The 16,153-nt window shown below is 45.1% G+C and overlaps 2 protein-coding genes across 4 annotated transcripts in view; both read right to left on the bottom strand.

Moving 5' to 3' along the window:
• Nucleotides 1-16,153, bottom strand: part of LOC126259349 (myosin-IIIb-like) — a 610,509-nt gene that overhangs the window by 277,825 nt on the left and 316,531 nt on the right. For 2 of the 3 annotated variants that reach the window (XM_049956067.1, XM_049956065.1), the window contains exon 1: nt 3,503-3,554. The exons of the other annotated variant lie outside the window; for it this stretch is intronic. The gene's annotated coding sequence lies outside the window, so the exon portion shown is untranslated. Of the gene's footprint in view, nt 1-3,502; nt 3,555-16,153 lie in introns of those variants that run through there. 3 annotated transcript variants of the gene reach the window in all.
• The window catches only part of LOC126260427 (uncharacterized protein DDB_G0271670-like), a 172,023-nt gene continuing 156,350 nt past the window's right edge, over nt 481-16,153 (bottom strand). Inside the window, exons 3-4 of the mRNA XM_049957756.1 lie at nt 3,503-3,670; nt 481-507 (exon numbers count right to left, since the gene is read on the bottom strand). Of these exons, the coding sequence (XP_049813713.1) occupies nt 481-507; nt 3,503-3,670 (195 nt within the window). The remainder of the gene's footprint in view (nt 508-3,502; nt 3,671-16,153) is intronic.

The raw sequence follows: 16,153 nt of genomic DNA on the forward strand, positions 1-16,153 counted from the left end.
GTTTAGTGGTCTGTGTAATTTTTATCCGCAGAAATTGTTGTCTGGTTTTCTCTGACGAAACTAATGATAAAAATCTTAAGTTAGGGCTTCTCTCTCTGCCGTTAAGCGAAGCATACATATTGGCGATAACGAAGCATATACTGACGAAACAAAACAGACAAAAACAAATACGTCTCGGCAGTATTATTCACAAATATTTCATATCTTTTTCGTGATCGACAAGTTAGCGGGCTCGCCTGCCTTGTATCGGAGCTGTAACATTTTTAGAAGCAAGTCGTGTTCCAAGAAGAAATATACAATACTATTACAGTATAAGCGTAAATTAAAATACACCCTAAGTTTCTGTCTTCATATAGTCTTGTGAATCGGATGAAACTATTTTGAAACACATTGTATTTTACATGAAATACGGAAAAAGCGACACTTTGCAATCAATCTAGTTCATAATGATTACGTACCTTTCGCATACAAGTTTCCAGTTTAGCGTGCTAATACTGAGGGAATGAACTGCCCAGCAAAAATTAGCATAATTTTCAAAATTAAACTGTAAGTCGGAAACGGTAGTTGTTAAACGTCAGCTCGGCCGACGATATACGTAGTGTGGTGGCCCTCAGATGACAGGATGATGCCACACATCACACACACTTGCTATTAGCTTAACCACAAGTTAAAGGTCAAGACTAAAAGATAATTGCATTGGTTACTATTTCCACTTTCTCTACTGCGTCGCTGATGGTTCTATTGGAAGATAATGCTGAACAATATTTACATTTTGCTCTTGGCCGCTTGAACCACTTGCATGTTCTACGTACATTACAACAGCCAGAACCATTTCAATGAGTGGACAGCGTTGCAATACTCCTACGAGTGGAAAGATAGGTAGTAGCAGTTTGCGCTAATTCGATATGCTTCCTCTTCAGAGAATAGAAGAGTATCTATATATTAAATCAATTGTAGCTACAAAAACCCACAGTCAGTCACTTTATGAAATATTCATTTCCGTAACTTCTTTCGAAGAAAAGAAAATTACATTATTTCGTTCACGACGAGGCCGTGCTGAAAAAGGACGTGCCTTTTTTTTTTATAGTGGTCTGCTCGAGCAAACCCACTGATTTGAGGGATAAAATGGAAAACCTAAATCGGGATGGCTAGTTGATGGATCTGAATCCCAAAACGTTCCTTGTTCAGCGTCATAGTCACACTACGTTACCTCGTCGGGGAGTTGTTCCCAACCATTTCTGGGTCCTTGTCTTGTGCTTCATAATGAGGGATTACAATTGATCTGATTATTACACGTCAAATAAAAAATTTGGGGTCTGCTAATGAAATGGTAATATAATGTCAGAGACGGCAAAGAAATAGGAAGCACTTTAGAAAGCAATGGTTAGTGTAATGAAAAGAGGTTACAAGATGAACAACAATAGGGCTATGAATTAAATGAGACAATGTTGAGACAATTGGAGTACTAAATGTGACAATAATAATACTATGTGAGTTTTGCTATTTGGACAGTAGACAGGATATAAAAGGTTGACCGGTAATTGCAATCAGAGCATTTCTGAAAAATAACATTTTATTAATATCGAACGAAGGTTTAAATGTTAAAATTCTCTTCTGAAGGTATCTGATATGCAGCCTTGTACGGAAGTCATACGTGGACGATTAGGAGTTCAGAAAGAAGAGAACAGCGCGACCGCTACGGTCGCAGGTTCGAATCCTGCCTCGGGCATGGATGTTTGTGATGTCCTTAGGTTAGTTAGGTGTAAGTAGTTCTAAATTCTAGGGGACTGATGACCACAGCAGTTAAGTCCCATAGTGCTCAGAGCCATTTGAACCATTTGAAGAAAGAAGAGAGTAGAAGCTTTTGAAATGTTATGCTACAGAAGAATGCAGATCACGAATGGGTAGATCGGATGACTAATGAAGAGATACTGGATTTTGGGAGAACAGAAATACATGAGACAACTTGACCAGCCGGCCGAGTGGCCGAGCGGTTCTAGGCGCTTCAGTCTGGAACCGCGCGACCCCTACGGTCGCAGGTTCGAATCCTGCCTCGGGCATGGATGTATGTGATGTCCTTAGGTTTAAGGAGTTCTAAGTTCTAGGGGACTGATGACCTCCGATGTTAAGTCCCATAGTGCTCAGAGCCATTTGAACCATTTTTGAACAACTTGACCATGAAAACGATCAGATAATAGAACATATTCTGCGACATCAAAGAATCCTGAGAAGTGTGTGTGTGTGTGTGTGTGTGTGTGTGTGTGTGTGTGTGTGGGACGGGGGCAGTGACGGGCTCATCGTCGTCGTCATCATACTTGCAAAAATTGCTTGAAACTGACGTGGTGTCATCGTCAAAAATATTATAAAACTAGTGAGTCACTGTACAGGATGGATTAGCATAGATAGATAATTAAATCAGTCGTCGATCCGAAGATCACGTCTCCAATATCCCTTGCACTGTTTTGTAGTCCAAAAAAATCCTTAGCTTCAGCACAGCCCATCTGAAGATGACGTAGAACTGGTTTGAAACCATATGCGAGGAGCGTTAAATAAGTAATGCAGCACACTTTTTTTCTCGTCCAACATCGGCTGATCAAAAAGAGAATTTGTCGTCAGACATCGTGGAGTATTCCCGCTTCAGCTTCTATAGTTTCACGGAGTTCCGATAGGTGGCGCAGCTCTCAAAATTAGGTCTGTCACTGAGGTGCGTTTTAAGCAGAGCGCTGTTACCTTTCTTTTAGCGAAAAACAAGAGAAACCGTGAATATTAATGGACGCTTGGTGAATGTGTGCGGAGACACGGCTGTGAACAAAAGCACGGCGAGCCGTTGGCCGAGGTGTCTGTCATCACAGCAGTAAGGTGGTGCAAACCTGACCGACCTCCTGCGGGCTGACCGACAGCCCACGGCTGTGCTACCCTCAGGAAATTGAAAAAGCGACTTCAGCGCGTTTATCGCCATAAAAATGCAAACGAACGTCTCCATGAGAACGCAAGGCCTCACACACGTCTGCACATCCGAGAGCAGCTCACAAAACTTCATTGGACTGTTCTTCCTCATGTATGCCTGCGTCCGGCCCTCGCATCTTCTGACTTCCGTCAGTTTGGACCAATGAAGCAGTACGTGGATGACAGGGAGGTGACTGACGCAGCAAGACGTTGGCTTCGACGTCGACAAGCAGAGTGGAACCATTCGGGCATACAGGCCCACCCAGTAAGGTGACATAAGGCCGTCGCACTGAACGGATATTATTTTCAAAAAGATGTGTGGTTTCAACTAAAATAGTGTACTGGAATCCTGAATAAAACCAACGTGCTTTATGAAAAAAAACATTTGTTGCTTCTTTAACTCCCCTCGTATTTTTGGTGCCTTTACCGTCGGACGAATAGGAAGGTGGCACACTAATGATCCACGCTGTCTACGTAAAACAGAAACGGCACCAGCCTCGTACTGTCCGCTTGGAAGCGACACTGGACCCCGCAGATACTTAGCAGCAGCACTCACCGGCACCAGGTGCGGCTGCGGCCCGCGGCGCGGCGCTGCTGGCGTCTTGCGGCCGACTGTGTCGTGTCCCGCGAGTCGCCGGCAGTAGAGTAGCGGCGAAGCCCCGGGCCTGCCGCGCTCGTACGGCCTCGCGCGTGACGTCACCGGCGCCGGAAGCCGGGACGCCCACTAATTGCGGGCGGATTAACCGAGGACAGCTTCCGCCCGCGGACCCGGACAAGCCCATCCGTCCGTGCGCGGAGCACGGCGGAAGCGCCGCTATTTCAGTTCTCAGCACTGTTCGCTTCGCGGTCGCCGACAAAAGGAGGGCATCCGATCGTGCTGCTCCCATCCGTGGCCACGGTCACTAATTCACGCTCTGGTGAACCGACTTGATTTTCGAATGGCCCTGAGCACTATAGGACTTAACTTCTGAAGTCATCAGTACCTTAGAACTTAGAACTACTTAAACCTAACTAACCTGTTGTTGTTGTTGTTGTTGTTGTTGTGGTCTTCAGTCCTGAGACTGGTTTGATGCAGCTCTCCATGCTACTCTATCCTGTGCAAGCTTCATCTCCCAGTACTTACTGCATCCTACATCCTTCTGAATCTGCTTAGTGTATTCATCTCTTGGTCTCCCTCTACGATTTTTACCCTCCACACTGCCCTCCAATGCTAAATTTGTGATCCCCTGATGCCTCAGAACATGTCCTACCAACCGGTCCCTTCTTCTTGTCAAGTTGTGCCACAAACTCCTCTTCCCCCCAATTCTATTCAATACCTCCTCATTCGTTATGTGATCTACCCATCTAATCTTCAGCATTCTTCTGTAGCACCACATTTCGAAAGCTTCTATTCTATTCTTGTCCAAATTAATTATGTTTCACTTCCGTAACTAACCTAAGGACATCATACACATCCATGCCCAAGGCAGGATTCGAACCTGCGACCGTAGCGGTGGCGCGGTTCCAGACTGCAGCGCCTACAACCGCTCGGCCACTCTGGCCGGCTCGAATGACGTACAAGGAGCAACCATGAAGTAATTGAACTTTGTGTTTCCGAAACCAGGTTGGTTTTATTCGAGATTCCACTACACCCTGCTACGTCTCACATTTTTGGCTACAAGACACTGTCTTACAACATAATCTCCGTTCAATGGGACGGCCTTACGCAACTTTACTGGAAGGGCCTGGTACCAATCTGCTGGTTGGAGTCGGAGCCAACTTCTTGCTGCATCAATAATCTCCCTGTCATCCAAGTCCTGATTCCAAAAAAATGTTGAAATGTGTGTGAAATTATATGGGACTTAACTGCTAAGGTCATCAGTCCGTAAGCTTACACACTACTTATGCTAAATTATCCTAACGACAAACACACACACCCATGCCGGAGGGAGAACTCGAACTTCCGCCGGGACCAGCCGCACTGTCCATGACTGCAGCGCCGTAAACCGCTCGGCTAATCCCGCGCGGCTCCTGATCCCAGTGGAGTGCATCCTTCATTGGGCCAAACGGATGGGAAGCGGAAAAAACCAGATCCGGGCTTTAGGGATGGATGAGAAAAAACAGTCCAATGAAGTTCTGTGAGCTCCTCTCGGATGCGTAAACTTGTGTGAGGCCTTGCGTTGTCCTGGAGGAGGAGGAGAAGGAGAAGGAGAAATTCGGTTGTATTTTTGCGGCGCCGGCCTCTGTGGCCGAGCGGTTCTAGGCACTTCAGTCCATAGCCACGCTGCTGCTACGGTCGCAGGTTCCAATCCTGCTTCGGTCATGAATGTGCGTGATGTCCTTAGGTTAATTAGGTTTAAGTAGTTCTAAGTCTAGGGGACTGATGAGCTCAGACGTTAAGTCCCATAGTGCTTAGAGCCATTTGAACCATTTTTGTGGCGACGACCACGCTGAAGTACTTTCTTCTGTTTCCCGAGGAAAGTACAGTACAGTTCAGAGTTGATAGTTGCAGCATGAGGGAGAACATCAAACAGAATAACCCCTTCAGAGTACCGTAAGTGTATCGCAATGACTTTACCAGCTAATGGTGCAGCTTTGAACTTTTTCTTCGGAGGAGAGGTGGTGTGGCATCACTCCATGGATTGCCGTTTTGTTCCCGATTCGAAGTGATGAATCCATGTTTCATAGTCTGGTACGAAGTTCGACAAGAAACTATCACGCTCAGCCTCGCAACGCTGAAGCGACTCCGCACAGATGGTCCCGCGATGCTCTTTATGGTCTTTTGTTAGGCGGAGAGGAACTTAACGGGCACACACCTCTGAGCACCATCACTGACTGGTGGACGAGTGTCTTAGCACTGCGAACAGAGACGTCCAGTTGAGCAGTGATTTCAGTTGAGCAGAGATGTGGTTCATTGCCACCACCTCGAATGAGGGTGTGCGCACGTTCCAACTTAGCAGGAGTCATAGCTGTGTGCGACGGTCCTGCGCGCGGGAGATAGCACCGGCGTGCGCGACCTTGTTGCGATGATGCCAGACACCTCGCCCACCGACTCACCACGCTTTTGTTCACTGCCAGGTCTCCGCAGAGATTCTGAAGGGGCCTGTGAATATCTGCGACGCTCTGGTTTAACGCCAAGGTTCAAATGGCTCTGAGTACTATGGGACTTAACTTCTGAGGTCATCAGTCTCCTAGAACTACTTAAACCTAACTAACCTAAGGAAATCACACACATCCATGCCCCTGGCAGGATTCGAACCTGCGACCGTAGCGGTCACGCGGTTCCAGACTGTAGCGCCTAGAACCGCTTGGCCACTCCGGCCGGACCCTCAGTTACAGACGCCATTTTGATCGGCACGTATAGCGCCGCCACCCATCCACTGAAGCGGGAATATTCCACGATGTCCCACAACAAATTCCTCGTTTTTTTCAATAGAAACTGACTGAGAAAAAAATGTGTTGCATTTCTTATTGAACACCCCTCGCATTACAACAACAATTTCTCAACGCAATCTCCTTCAACGACTGTACGCAAGACTCAGCAACATTTAAGTTTTCTACCTTGTCTCACAGAAGTTTGTCAAACCATGTATAATACTTAGCTGTGGGGGAGATCATTTTTGAGTTTAGCGGAAATTTAATGAAAGATATGAACATTTCCACTTGGGCTTTTCCGTCAGAATGAGGATTATATTCTGTACTAATATTTAGTTTCGGCTCAAGATCATTGGCAAATGCACCTACAGTGTGTTTCCGTGAATATGTTTACTTTACGGAAGATGGAGGAAGTCTAATGGAGCAGTCTGAGAAAGAATATCCTGGTGTGGATACGACTTAGTGGAATCTTACTAACGAAATTCAGAAAACTGCAAATTTTCCGTCGTTTCGGTGATGGCCGCCGCCGTCGTCGTCGTCGTCGTCAATTTCAGAGACTAGGAGTGGTGCTTGTGTTAGCTTCGTGGGTCAGGCTTGATATGGGCGGCTCTATCTTGCGATTTAAAGGGAATGCAACGTGAGGCTGTTAAATTCTTTGGCTCTTAATTGTGCAAGGGAGTTACCTCACACGGTCACGCTATGTTCCGCTGAAGTGAAAAGTCTCTGCTTCTAATACCAGTCATCATTAAAATATACGAAGTGGGTAATCACTAACTCTACGCGACAAACTAGAATTTGTTTGATATTCTGTTTAATAAAAAAATTCGGCATTTAATATCGGTAATCTATTGCACAGAAAAAATGGCTCTAAGCACTATGGGACTTAACATCTGAGGTCATCAGTCCCCGAGACTTAGAACTACTTAAAACTAACTAACCTAAGGACATGACACACGTCCATGCCCGAGGCAGGATTCGAACCTGCGACCGTAGCAGCAGCGCGGTTCCAGACTGAAGCGCCTAGAACCGCTCGGCCACAGCGGCCGGCTCTGTTGCACAGTGAGGGCGCCTATCTAGTCCAGCACACGATTGCGCGAGATTGAGAAAACCTTTCAGATTTAAGCTGCAGTTGTTTGCTACACAATTCTGCAATTTTCGGAATTGTAAAACAAGCCGAATACAATAAGCATCTAATCAGTAAAATTCTGAGTTTCAGCTGTTCACTGTAAATCGCTCAAGTTCGGTGCCGCTGCGCGAAAATTCTCTTAAGTCGAACACAATATGACGCACGTATTTTCGTTTGAAACAGAATCAAAATAGCAATTCGTCGGTCCACTGCACAAGCTTCCAGTCCGCTACCGTCTGAGGACGTGCAAGGCTTATGCTCCACTGTGAGAAACTGCCTTTTGCGAGGTATCAAATACGCAATGCCCATTGCACGAAGTTCACTTCACAATGTCCACTCGGAAACTGGTGGAATAGAGCTGCAGTCAATGACAGTAGCAACTCCTATCGTGCTTAAAACCAATGGTGAACCATCTCTGGTCATCGTCAATGTCTTATCACTAACATCGCTCTCATGCTGTGTTACTTGGCTGCGAATGGTACACCATTCCTTGCGGACACGGTGAACACTCCGCACTGATACAGCAACAAATTGGCCAGCTTCACAATGTGGTCAGAGGCGCTTCCAAATGCGACAGCTCCTTTCTGCCGTTCTGTCACCATGTACAGACACTAGTAATTTTTCTTTACTTTCTTGTTTAAATGATATTTATTTCTTTTTAGATCAGATATAATAGTCTGACTGTAGAATATGCTGTCTATTATAAGAACTTACGAGTTCATAACGTAAAATCATAAAAATGGTATCAGTTAAACTTCGGAGGAATAGAATGACAGGACTATCTTTGTAAAATCAACATTCGTGTTTTCTCTGACATCCTTCTCCTATCACTTCCCTCTTCACCTTTCCTCCTCCTGGCCTTTTACGCTTAAGACATACACTCCTGGAAATGAAAAAAAAAAACACATTGACACCGGTGTGTCAGACCCACCATACTTGCTCCGGACACTGCGAGAGGGCTGTACAAGCAATGATCACACGCACGGCACAGCGGACACACCAGGAACCGCGGTGTTGGCCGTCGAATGGCGCTAGCTGCGCAGCATTTGTGCACCGCCGCCGTCAGTGTCAGCCAGTTTGCCGTGGCATACGGAGCTCCACCGCAGTCTTTAACACTGGTAGCATGCCGCGACAGCGTGGACGTGAACCGTATGTGCAGTTGACGGACTTTGAGCGAGGGCGTATAGTGGGCATGCGGGAGGCCGGGTGGACGTACCGCCGAATTGCTCAACACGTGGGGCGTGAGGTCTCCACAGTACATCGATGTCGCCAGTGGTCGGCGGAAGGTGCACGTGCCCGTCGACCTGGGACCGGACCGCAGCGACGCACGGATGCACGCCAAGACCGTAGGATCCTACGCAGTGCCGTAGGGGACCGCACCGCCACTTCCCAGCAAATTAGGGACACTGTTGCTCCTGGGGGTATCGGCGAGGACCATTCGCAACCGTCTCCATGAAGCTGGGCTACGGTCCCGCACACCGTTAGGCCGTCTTCCGCTCACGCCCCAACATCGTGCAGCCCGCCTCCAGTGGTGTCGCGACAGGCGTGAATGGAGGGACGAATGGAGACGTGTCGTCTTCAGCGATGAGAGTCGCTTCTGCCTTGGTGCCAATGATGGTCGTATGCGTGTTTGGCGCCGTGCAGGTGAGCGCCACAATCAGGACTGCATACGACCGAGGCACACAGGGCCAACACCCGGCATCATGGTGTGGGGAGCGATCTCCTACACTGGCCGTACACCACTGGCGATCGTCGAGGGGACACTGAATAGTGCACGGTACATCCAAACCGTCATCGAACCCATCGTTCTACCATTCCTAGACCGGCAAGGGAACTTGCTGTTCCAACAGGACAATGCACGTCCGCATGTATCCCGTGCCACCCAACGAGCTCTAGAAGGTGTAAGTCAACTACCCTGGCCAGCAAGATCTCCGGATCTGTCCCCCATTGAGCATGTTTGGGACTGGATGATGCGTCGTCTCACGCGGTCTGCACGTCCAGCACGAACGCTGGTCCAACTGAGGCGCCAGGTGGAAATGGCATGGCAAGCCGTTCCACAGGACTACATCCAGCATCTCTACGATCGTCTCCATGGGAGAATAGCAGCCTGCATTGCTGCGAAAGGTGGATATACACTGTACTAGTGCCGACATTGTGCATGCTCTGTTGCCTGTGTCTATGTGCCTGTGGTTCTGTCAGTGTGATCATGTGATGTATCTGACCCCAGGAATGTGTCAATAAAGTTTCCCCTTCCTGGGACAATGAATTCACGGTGTTCTTATTTCAATTTCCAGGAGTGTATATTAATGTAATTGCGTTTGAACAATAAAAACCAATAAATTTATTTCTCACATTGCGCAATACTTTATTATTTCATGCTAATAACATCATTTCTACACTTTATTAAAAGGTTCTGTAGGAAAATGAGGGTAAGACTTACTGTGTGAACGGTAATTACGGGCTTGGACGACATTAGCTTAACGGCCATTACGGTTATCTCACAGCGATCGCTGTGAATTATAGTAATTATTCAGGACCTGCTTGCTATTTTATTTATGAAGTGCGAGTTGCTAGTACGATGCTGGTACGTCTAAAGTATTCGAAGGTGAGACAGCCGCGAATATAACAAACAAAGCCAGTTATTCCTGAAACATACACTACCGGCCATTAAAATTGCTACACCACGAAGATGACGTGCTACAGACGCGAAATTTAACCGACAGGAAGAAGATGCTGTGATATGCAAATGATTAGCTTTTCAGAGCATTCACACAAGGTTGGCGCCCGTGGCGACATCTACAACGTGCTGAAATGAGGAAAGTTTCCAACCCATTTCTCATACACAAACAGCAGTTGATCGGCGTTGCCTGGTGAAATGTTGTTGTGATGCCGCGTGTAAGGAGGAGAAATGCGTACCATCACGTTTCTAACTTTGATAAAGGTCGGATTGTAGCCTATCGCGATTGCGGTTTATCATATCGCGACATTGCTGCTCGCGTTGGTCGAGATCCAATGACTGTTAGCAAAATATGGAATCGGTGGGTTCAGGAGGGTAATACGGAACGCCGTGCTGGATCCCAACGGCCTCGTATCACTAGCAGTCGAAATGACAGGCATCTTATCCGCATGGCTGTAACGGATCGTGCAGCCACGTCTCGTTCCCTGAGTCAACAGATGAGGACGTTTGCAAGACAACAACCATCTGCACGAACAGTTCGACGACGTTTGCAGCATCATGAACTATCAGCTCAGAGACCATGGCTGTGGTTACCCTTGACGCTGCATCACAGACAGGAGCGCCTGCGATGGTGTACTCGAAGACGAACCTAGGTGCACGAATGGCAAAACGTCAGTTTTTTGGATGAATCCAGGTTCTGTTTACAGCATCATGATGGTCGCATCCGTGTTTGGCGACATCGCGGTGAACGCACATTGGAAGCGTGTATTCGTCATCGCCATACTGGCGTATCACCCGGCGTGATGGTATGGGGAGCCATTGGTTACACGCCTCGGTCACCTCTTGTTCGCATTGACGGCACTTGGAACAGTGGACGCTACATTTCGGATGTGTTACGACCCGTGGCTCTACCCTTCATTCGATCCCTGCGAAACCCTACATTTCAGCAGGATAATGCACGACAGCATGTTGCAGATCCTGTACGGGCCTATCTGGATGCAGAAAATGTTCGACTGCTGCCCTGGCCAGCACATTCTCCAGATCTCTCACCAATTGAAAACGTCTGGTCAATGGTGGCCGAGCAACTGGCTCGTCACAATACGCCATTCACTACTCTTGTTGAACTGTGGTATAGTGTTGAAGCTGCATGGGCAGCTGTACGTGTACACGCCATCCAAGCTCTGACTCAATGCCCAGGCGTATCAAGGCCGTTATTACGGCCAGAGGTGGTTGTTCTGGGTACTGATTTCTCAGGATCTATGGACCCAAATTGCATGAAAATGTAATCACATGTCAGTTCTAGTGTAATATATTTGTCCAATGAATACCCGGTTATGATCTGTATTTCTTCTTTGTGTAGTAATTTTAATGGCTAGTAGTGTATAATATCTCATGCGAATTGATTTTCAATTCATCAACTTAACTCTCCAGTAGAGTGAAACATTTCTATGCTTTTTAGGGAAGGTTACCTCAATCGTTTAAAATGTCTCCGCAGATGACAAAGTCAATTCGGGAATTTTAATCAGTATTTAAGTATTTAAAACAAATTTTGTATTTTGATTTAGATATGTCAAGTTCAGCAGCTGGCTCAGTGCTCTTCAAAAATAATTTATTTGTTGTTCTGAAATATTAAATTCCTGACGTCTGTCATACATTTTCATATTTTTCGGTGTTATTACCATAGTAGAAATTGAAGGATGCGAATGTGTAACTTCGTTGATGGTGGGTTCATTACCGAGGACAAAAAAATGGAGAACTGTTAAATTTATTAACAGATGCTTAATTCACGTGGTCAAACATCCAAAACAGTTTTACAATTTTTTTCTTCTGAAGCAAAAAAATGGTCACGTGCAAGTAGGACCCTCACTCTTAGGGTACCGTAAAAACTTAATTCTGTATATAGGCAGATCAACGATCCTGGTAATCGCGAATCTCTACGATTTTTGCCTACTATCGACATTGACACTAGGAAGGTATCAGTGTCGAGAATTCGAAGACTTTCAGTAATGTTTTAAGTCTGAAGTCGATCTTCTGAGTGGTTTCTTGCGTCTCGCCACGAATTCCTCTCCTGTGGCAACCTCTTCACGTCATAATAGCACTTGCAACCTACGTCCTCAGTTATTTGCTGGATGTATTCCAATATCTATTTTCCTCTACAGTTTTTACCCTCGACAACTCCCTCTAATACTATGGCAGTTATTCCCTGATGTCTTAACAGATATCCTACCATACATTCCCTTCTTCTGGTCGGTGTTTTCCGTAATTCCTTTCATGGCCGATTCTCCGGAGACCACCTCATTCCTCACCTTATTAGTCCACCTAATTTTCAACATTCTTCTATAACGACTCATCCCAAATGCTTCGATTCTCTTCTTTTCTGGGTTTTCCACAGTCCCTGTTTCAATACCACATAATGCTGTGCTCCAAGCTCACATTCCCAGAAATTTCTACCTCAAATTAAGGCCTACGTTTGATAGTAATAGACTTCTCTTTTTCAGGAATGCCCTTTTTGACGGTACTATCCTGATTTTATGTCCACCTTGCTCCGTCCGTTATGGGTTATTTTACTGCCTAGGTAGCAGAATTCCTTAACTTCATTTACCTCATGATCACATATCCTGGTAAGTCCCTCGCTGTTCTTATTAGTGCCGCTTCTTATTACTTTCGTCTTCCTTCAGTTTTGTCTCCAGCCATATTCTGTACTCAGTAGACTGTTCATTTCATTCAGAAAATCATGTAATTATTCTTCACTTTCACTGAGAGTAGCAATGCCATCAGCGAATCTTATCATATATATCCTTTCACTCTCAATTTTAATTCCACTCTTGAATCCTTCCTTTATTTCCGTCATTGCTTCTTCGATGTATACATTGAACAATAAGTGCGAAAGACTACATCCTTGTCTTACAACCTTTTTTCCGAGCACTTCGTTCTTAATCGTCCACTTGTTATGCTCTCTTGGTCCTTATAATCATTGTATATTAGCCGTCTTTCTCTATAGCTTACTCCTATTTTCCTCGGAATTTCAAACATTTGGCGCCATAAGACATTGTCCAACGCTTTCTGTAGGTCGACAGACCCCATGAAAGTATCTTTATTTTTCTTTAGCCTTGCATCCCCAAATTGCCTCTCAGGTGCCTTTACTTTACCTGAAGCCAAACTGATCACCAACGCATCTTCAATTTTTTTTCCATTCTTTCGTATATTATTCTTTCCAGCAACTTGGATGCATAAGCTATTAAGCATATTGTGCGATAATTCTTGCACTAGTCGGCTCTTGCAATCTTTGGAATTGTGTGGGTGTTTTTCCGAAAGTCAGATGGTATACTGTCAGACTCATATCGTCCACACAACATCATGAATAATCGTTTTGTTGCCACTTCTATCACTGAATTTAGAAATTCTGAGGGGATGTATTTATCGCTTCTGCCTTATTTGATCTTAAGTTCTCCAAAGCTCTTTTAAAATCTAATTCTGGATCTCCTGTCTTGTGTATATTGACTGCTATTTCTTGTTCTTTCACGTTATTGGACAAGTCTTCCTCCTCAAAGAGGCTTTTCTAGTACTGTTTCCGACTATCCACTCTCGTCTCTATGTTTAAGAGTCGTATTCAGACGTTACTACCAACGCTTTTAATTTCACCGAAAGTCGTTTTGACTTTCCTATATGTTGAGTCAGTCCTTCTGACAATCATTTCTTTTTCGACTTCATATGTTTCATGGAGACATTTCGTCTTAGCTTCCATGCACTTCTCATTTTTTTCTATCCTAAGTGACTTGTATGTCTGTATTCCTGAATGTTCCTGATCCTTTTTGTACTTTCTCCTTTCATCGATCAACTGAAGTATTTTTTCAGTTATCCATGACTTCTTCGCAGTTATCCTCTTTGCACCTATGTCTTTCTTTCCAACTTCTGTGAGTCCCCTTTTTAGAGATCTGCGTTCCTCTTCAACTGCCTACTGAACTATTCCTTATCGCAGCATTTTACAGCCTCAGAGAACTTCAGTCATATCTCTTCATTCCTTAGTAGTTCCTTATCCCACTTCTTTGCGTATTGATTCTTCCAACTAGTATCTTAAACTTTAGCCTAGTCTTCATCACCAGTAAATTGTGATCTGAGTCTAGGCCTGCTCCTGGGTAAGCCTTACAGTACAGTTCCCGATTTCGGAATCTCTGCCTCATCATGATGTAATATAACTGAAAACATTCTATATCTCCCGGCCTTTTCCAAGTATAGGCCCTACTTCCTCTTGTGATTCTTGAACAGAATATTCGCCACTGCTAGCTGAAATTTATTGCAAAACTCAATTAGTCTTTCTCCTCTCTCCTTCCTAGTGCGAAGCCTATATTCTCCCATAACCCTATCTTCTACTCCTTCCCATACAACCGGATTCCAGTTCCCCATGACCATTAGATTTTCATCTGCCTTTACGTACTGAATTACCCGTCCAATATCCTAATATATTTTCTCATCTCCGGCTTGCGACCATCAGCTCTATACCTGAACTGACGTTGTCATTGTTAGTTTGCTGTTCGATTCTGATGAGAACAACCCTACCACTGAACTGTTCACAGTAACTCTCTCTCTTCCCTACCTTTCTAATCATAACGAATCTTACTCCGTTATACCATTTGCTGCTGCTTCTGATGCTGCTACTATTACCCTGTACTCATCTGACCAGAAACCCTGGCCTTCTTTCCTTTTCACTTCACTGATCCCCACAATATCTAGACCGAGCCTCAACTTTTTCAGATTTTCTAGCTTCACTACCACGTTCAAACTTCTGGCATTTCAAGCCCCTACTCGTAGAGCGTTGTCCTTTCGTTTGTTATTCAATATTTCTCTCAAGATCATATCCCCTTTGGCAGTCCCCTCCTGGACATCCGAGTGGGGGACTAGAAAGGAATCTTTTACCAATGGAGAGATCATGATGATACTTTTTCAATTACATGCTCCATGTCCTGTAGATACCCATTACCTGTCTTTCATGCAGTGTTCTCCATTGCTTTCTGCATCTTCGTGTCGTTGATCATTACTTATTTTTCCGTCTTTAGGGGCAGTTTCCTAGCCCAAGGCAAGAGAGTGCCCTGAACCTCTGTCCGCCCCTCCTCCCTCTTTGATAAGGCCGTTGGTTGAATGAGGGTGACTTCTTATGCTGAAAGTCTTAGGCTACCATTAATAAAGAGTTTCATTCAGAATTTAAGCGGTGGTATGGTTCGAACCCGGGACTGAGGACGTTCTATTATTAATCAAAGGTGCTACTGCTTGACCGTGGGTATATCCTGTCTGATAACAAATAAAAAAGAAATATTTTCGTGTGATATAATTTCAAAACTAATCATTTTCGAATTTTTTACTTTACTTTGAAAGATTGCTGACTGCTAAATTTCATGATTATGGATCAACAGAAAGTACCCTATAGGTTCTAACGACTGAGTTGGCGAGTATGAAAAAGTGTAACATAAGTGGCTACTCTTTTGATTCCATTGACTCAGAAGCTTCAATCTGTTGCACCGCCGAGGGACCGTAAACTTTAGTATGTGACAAATTTCAACTTGATACGCCGACCCACTCTTGAGGAAAAGCGTTTTTAACATCCGGAAAGAAGACGGATGGACAGATAGACTGACAACAAATTAATCCCATAATGTTCCGTTTTTTACAGATTGAGCTACAGAACCCCGAAAATTTAAGAAATGGGATATTAGTTGTTACATTCGCTCGACACGGTCATAAGGTAAAGAACCGAAGTCACAATTGGACACGAAAGTGGAAGAAAATCGGCAGTGTCCTTTTTAGAGAACCACCCGGCTTTCCCTTAAGTGATACAGGCAAGTCTTGGAAAAATTACATCACCACGGCCGGAAGAGGATTTGGACCTAGCTGTTAACGAATACAATGATTTAACTACCGAGCCACCTGACTCGGGTTCTCAGTGATTGTCAGGGTTCCCATGTCCAGCAAATCTGAAGTTTCCCTGGGCAATGTAAGGACCATCCCGCATTTACAGCCAGCAGGGCAGTGACACCAAGGACAAACAAACGCTAGAA

Source organism: Schistocerca nitens, chromosome 5 (assembly GCF_023898315.1).
Source record: "Schistocerca nitens isolate TAMUIC-IGC-003100 chromosome 5, iqSchNite1.1, whole genome shotgun sequence".
In the NCBI taxonomy this organism is placed as follows: domain Eukaryota; kingdom Metazoa; phylum Arthropoda; class Insecta; order Orthoptera; family Acrididae; genus Schistocerca; species Schistocerca nitens.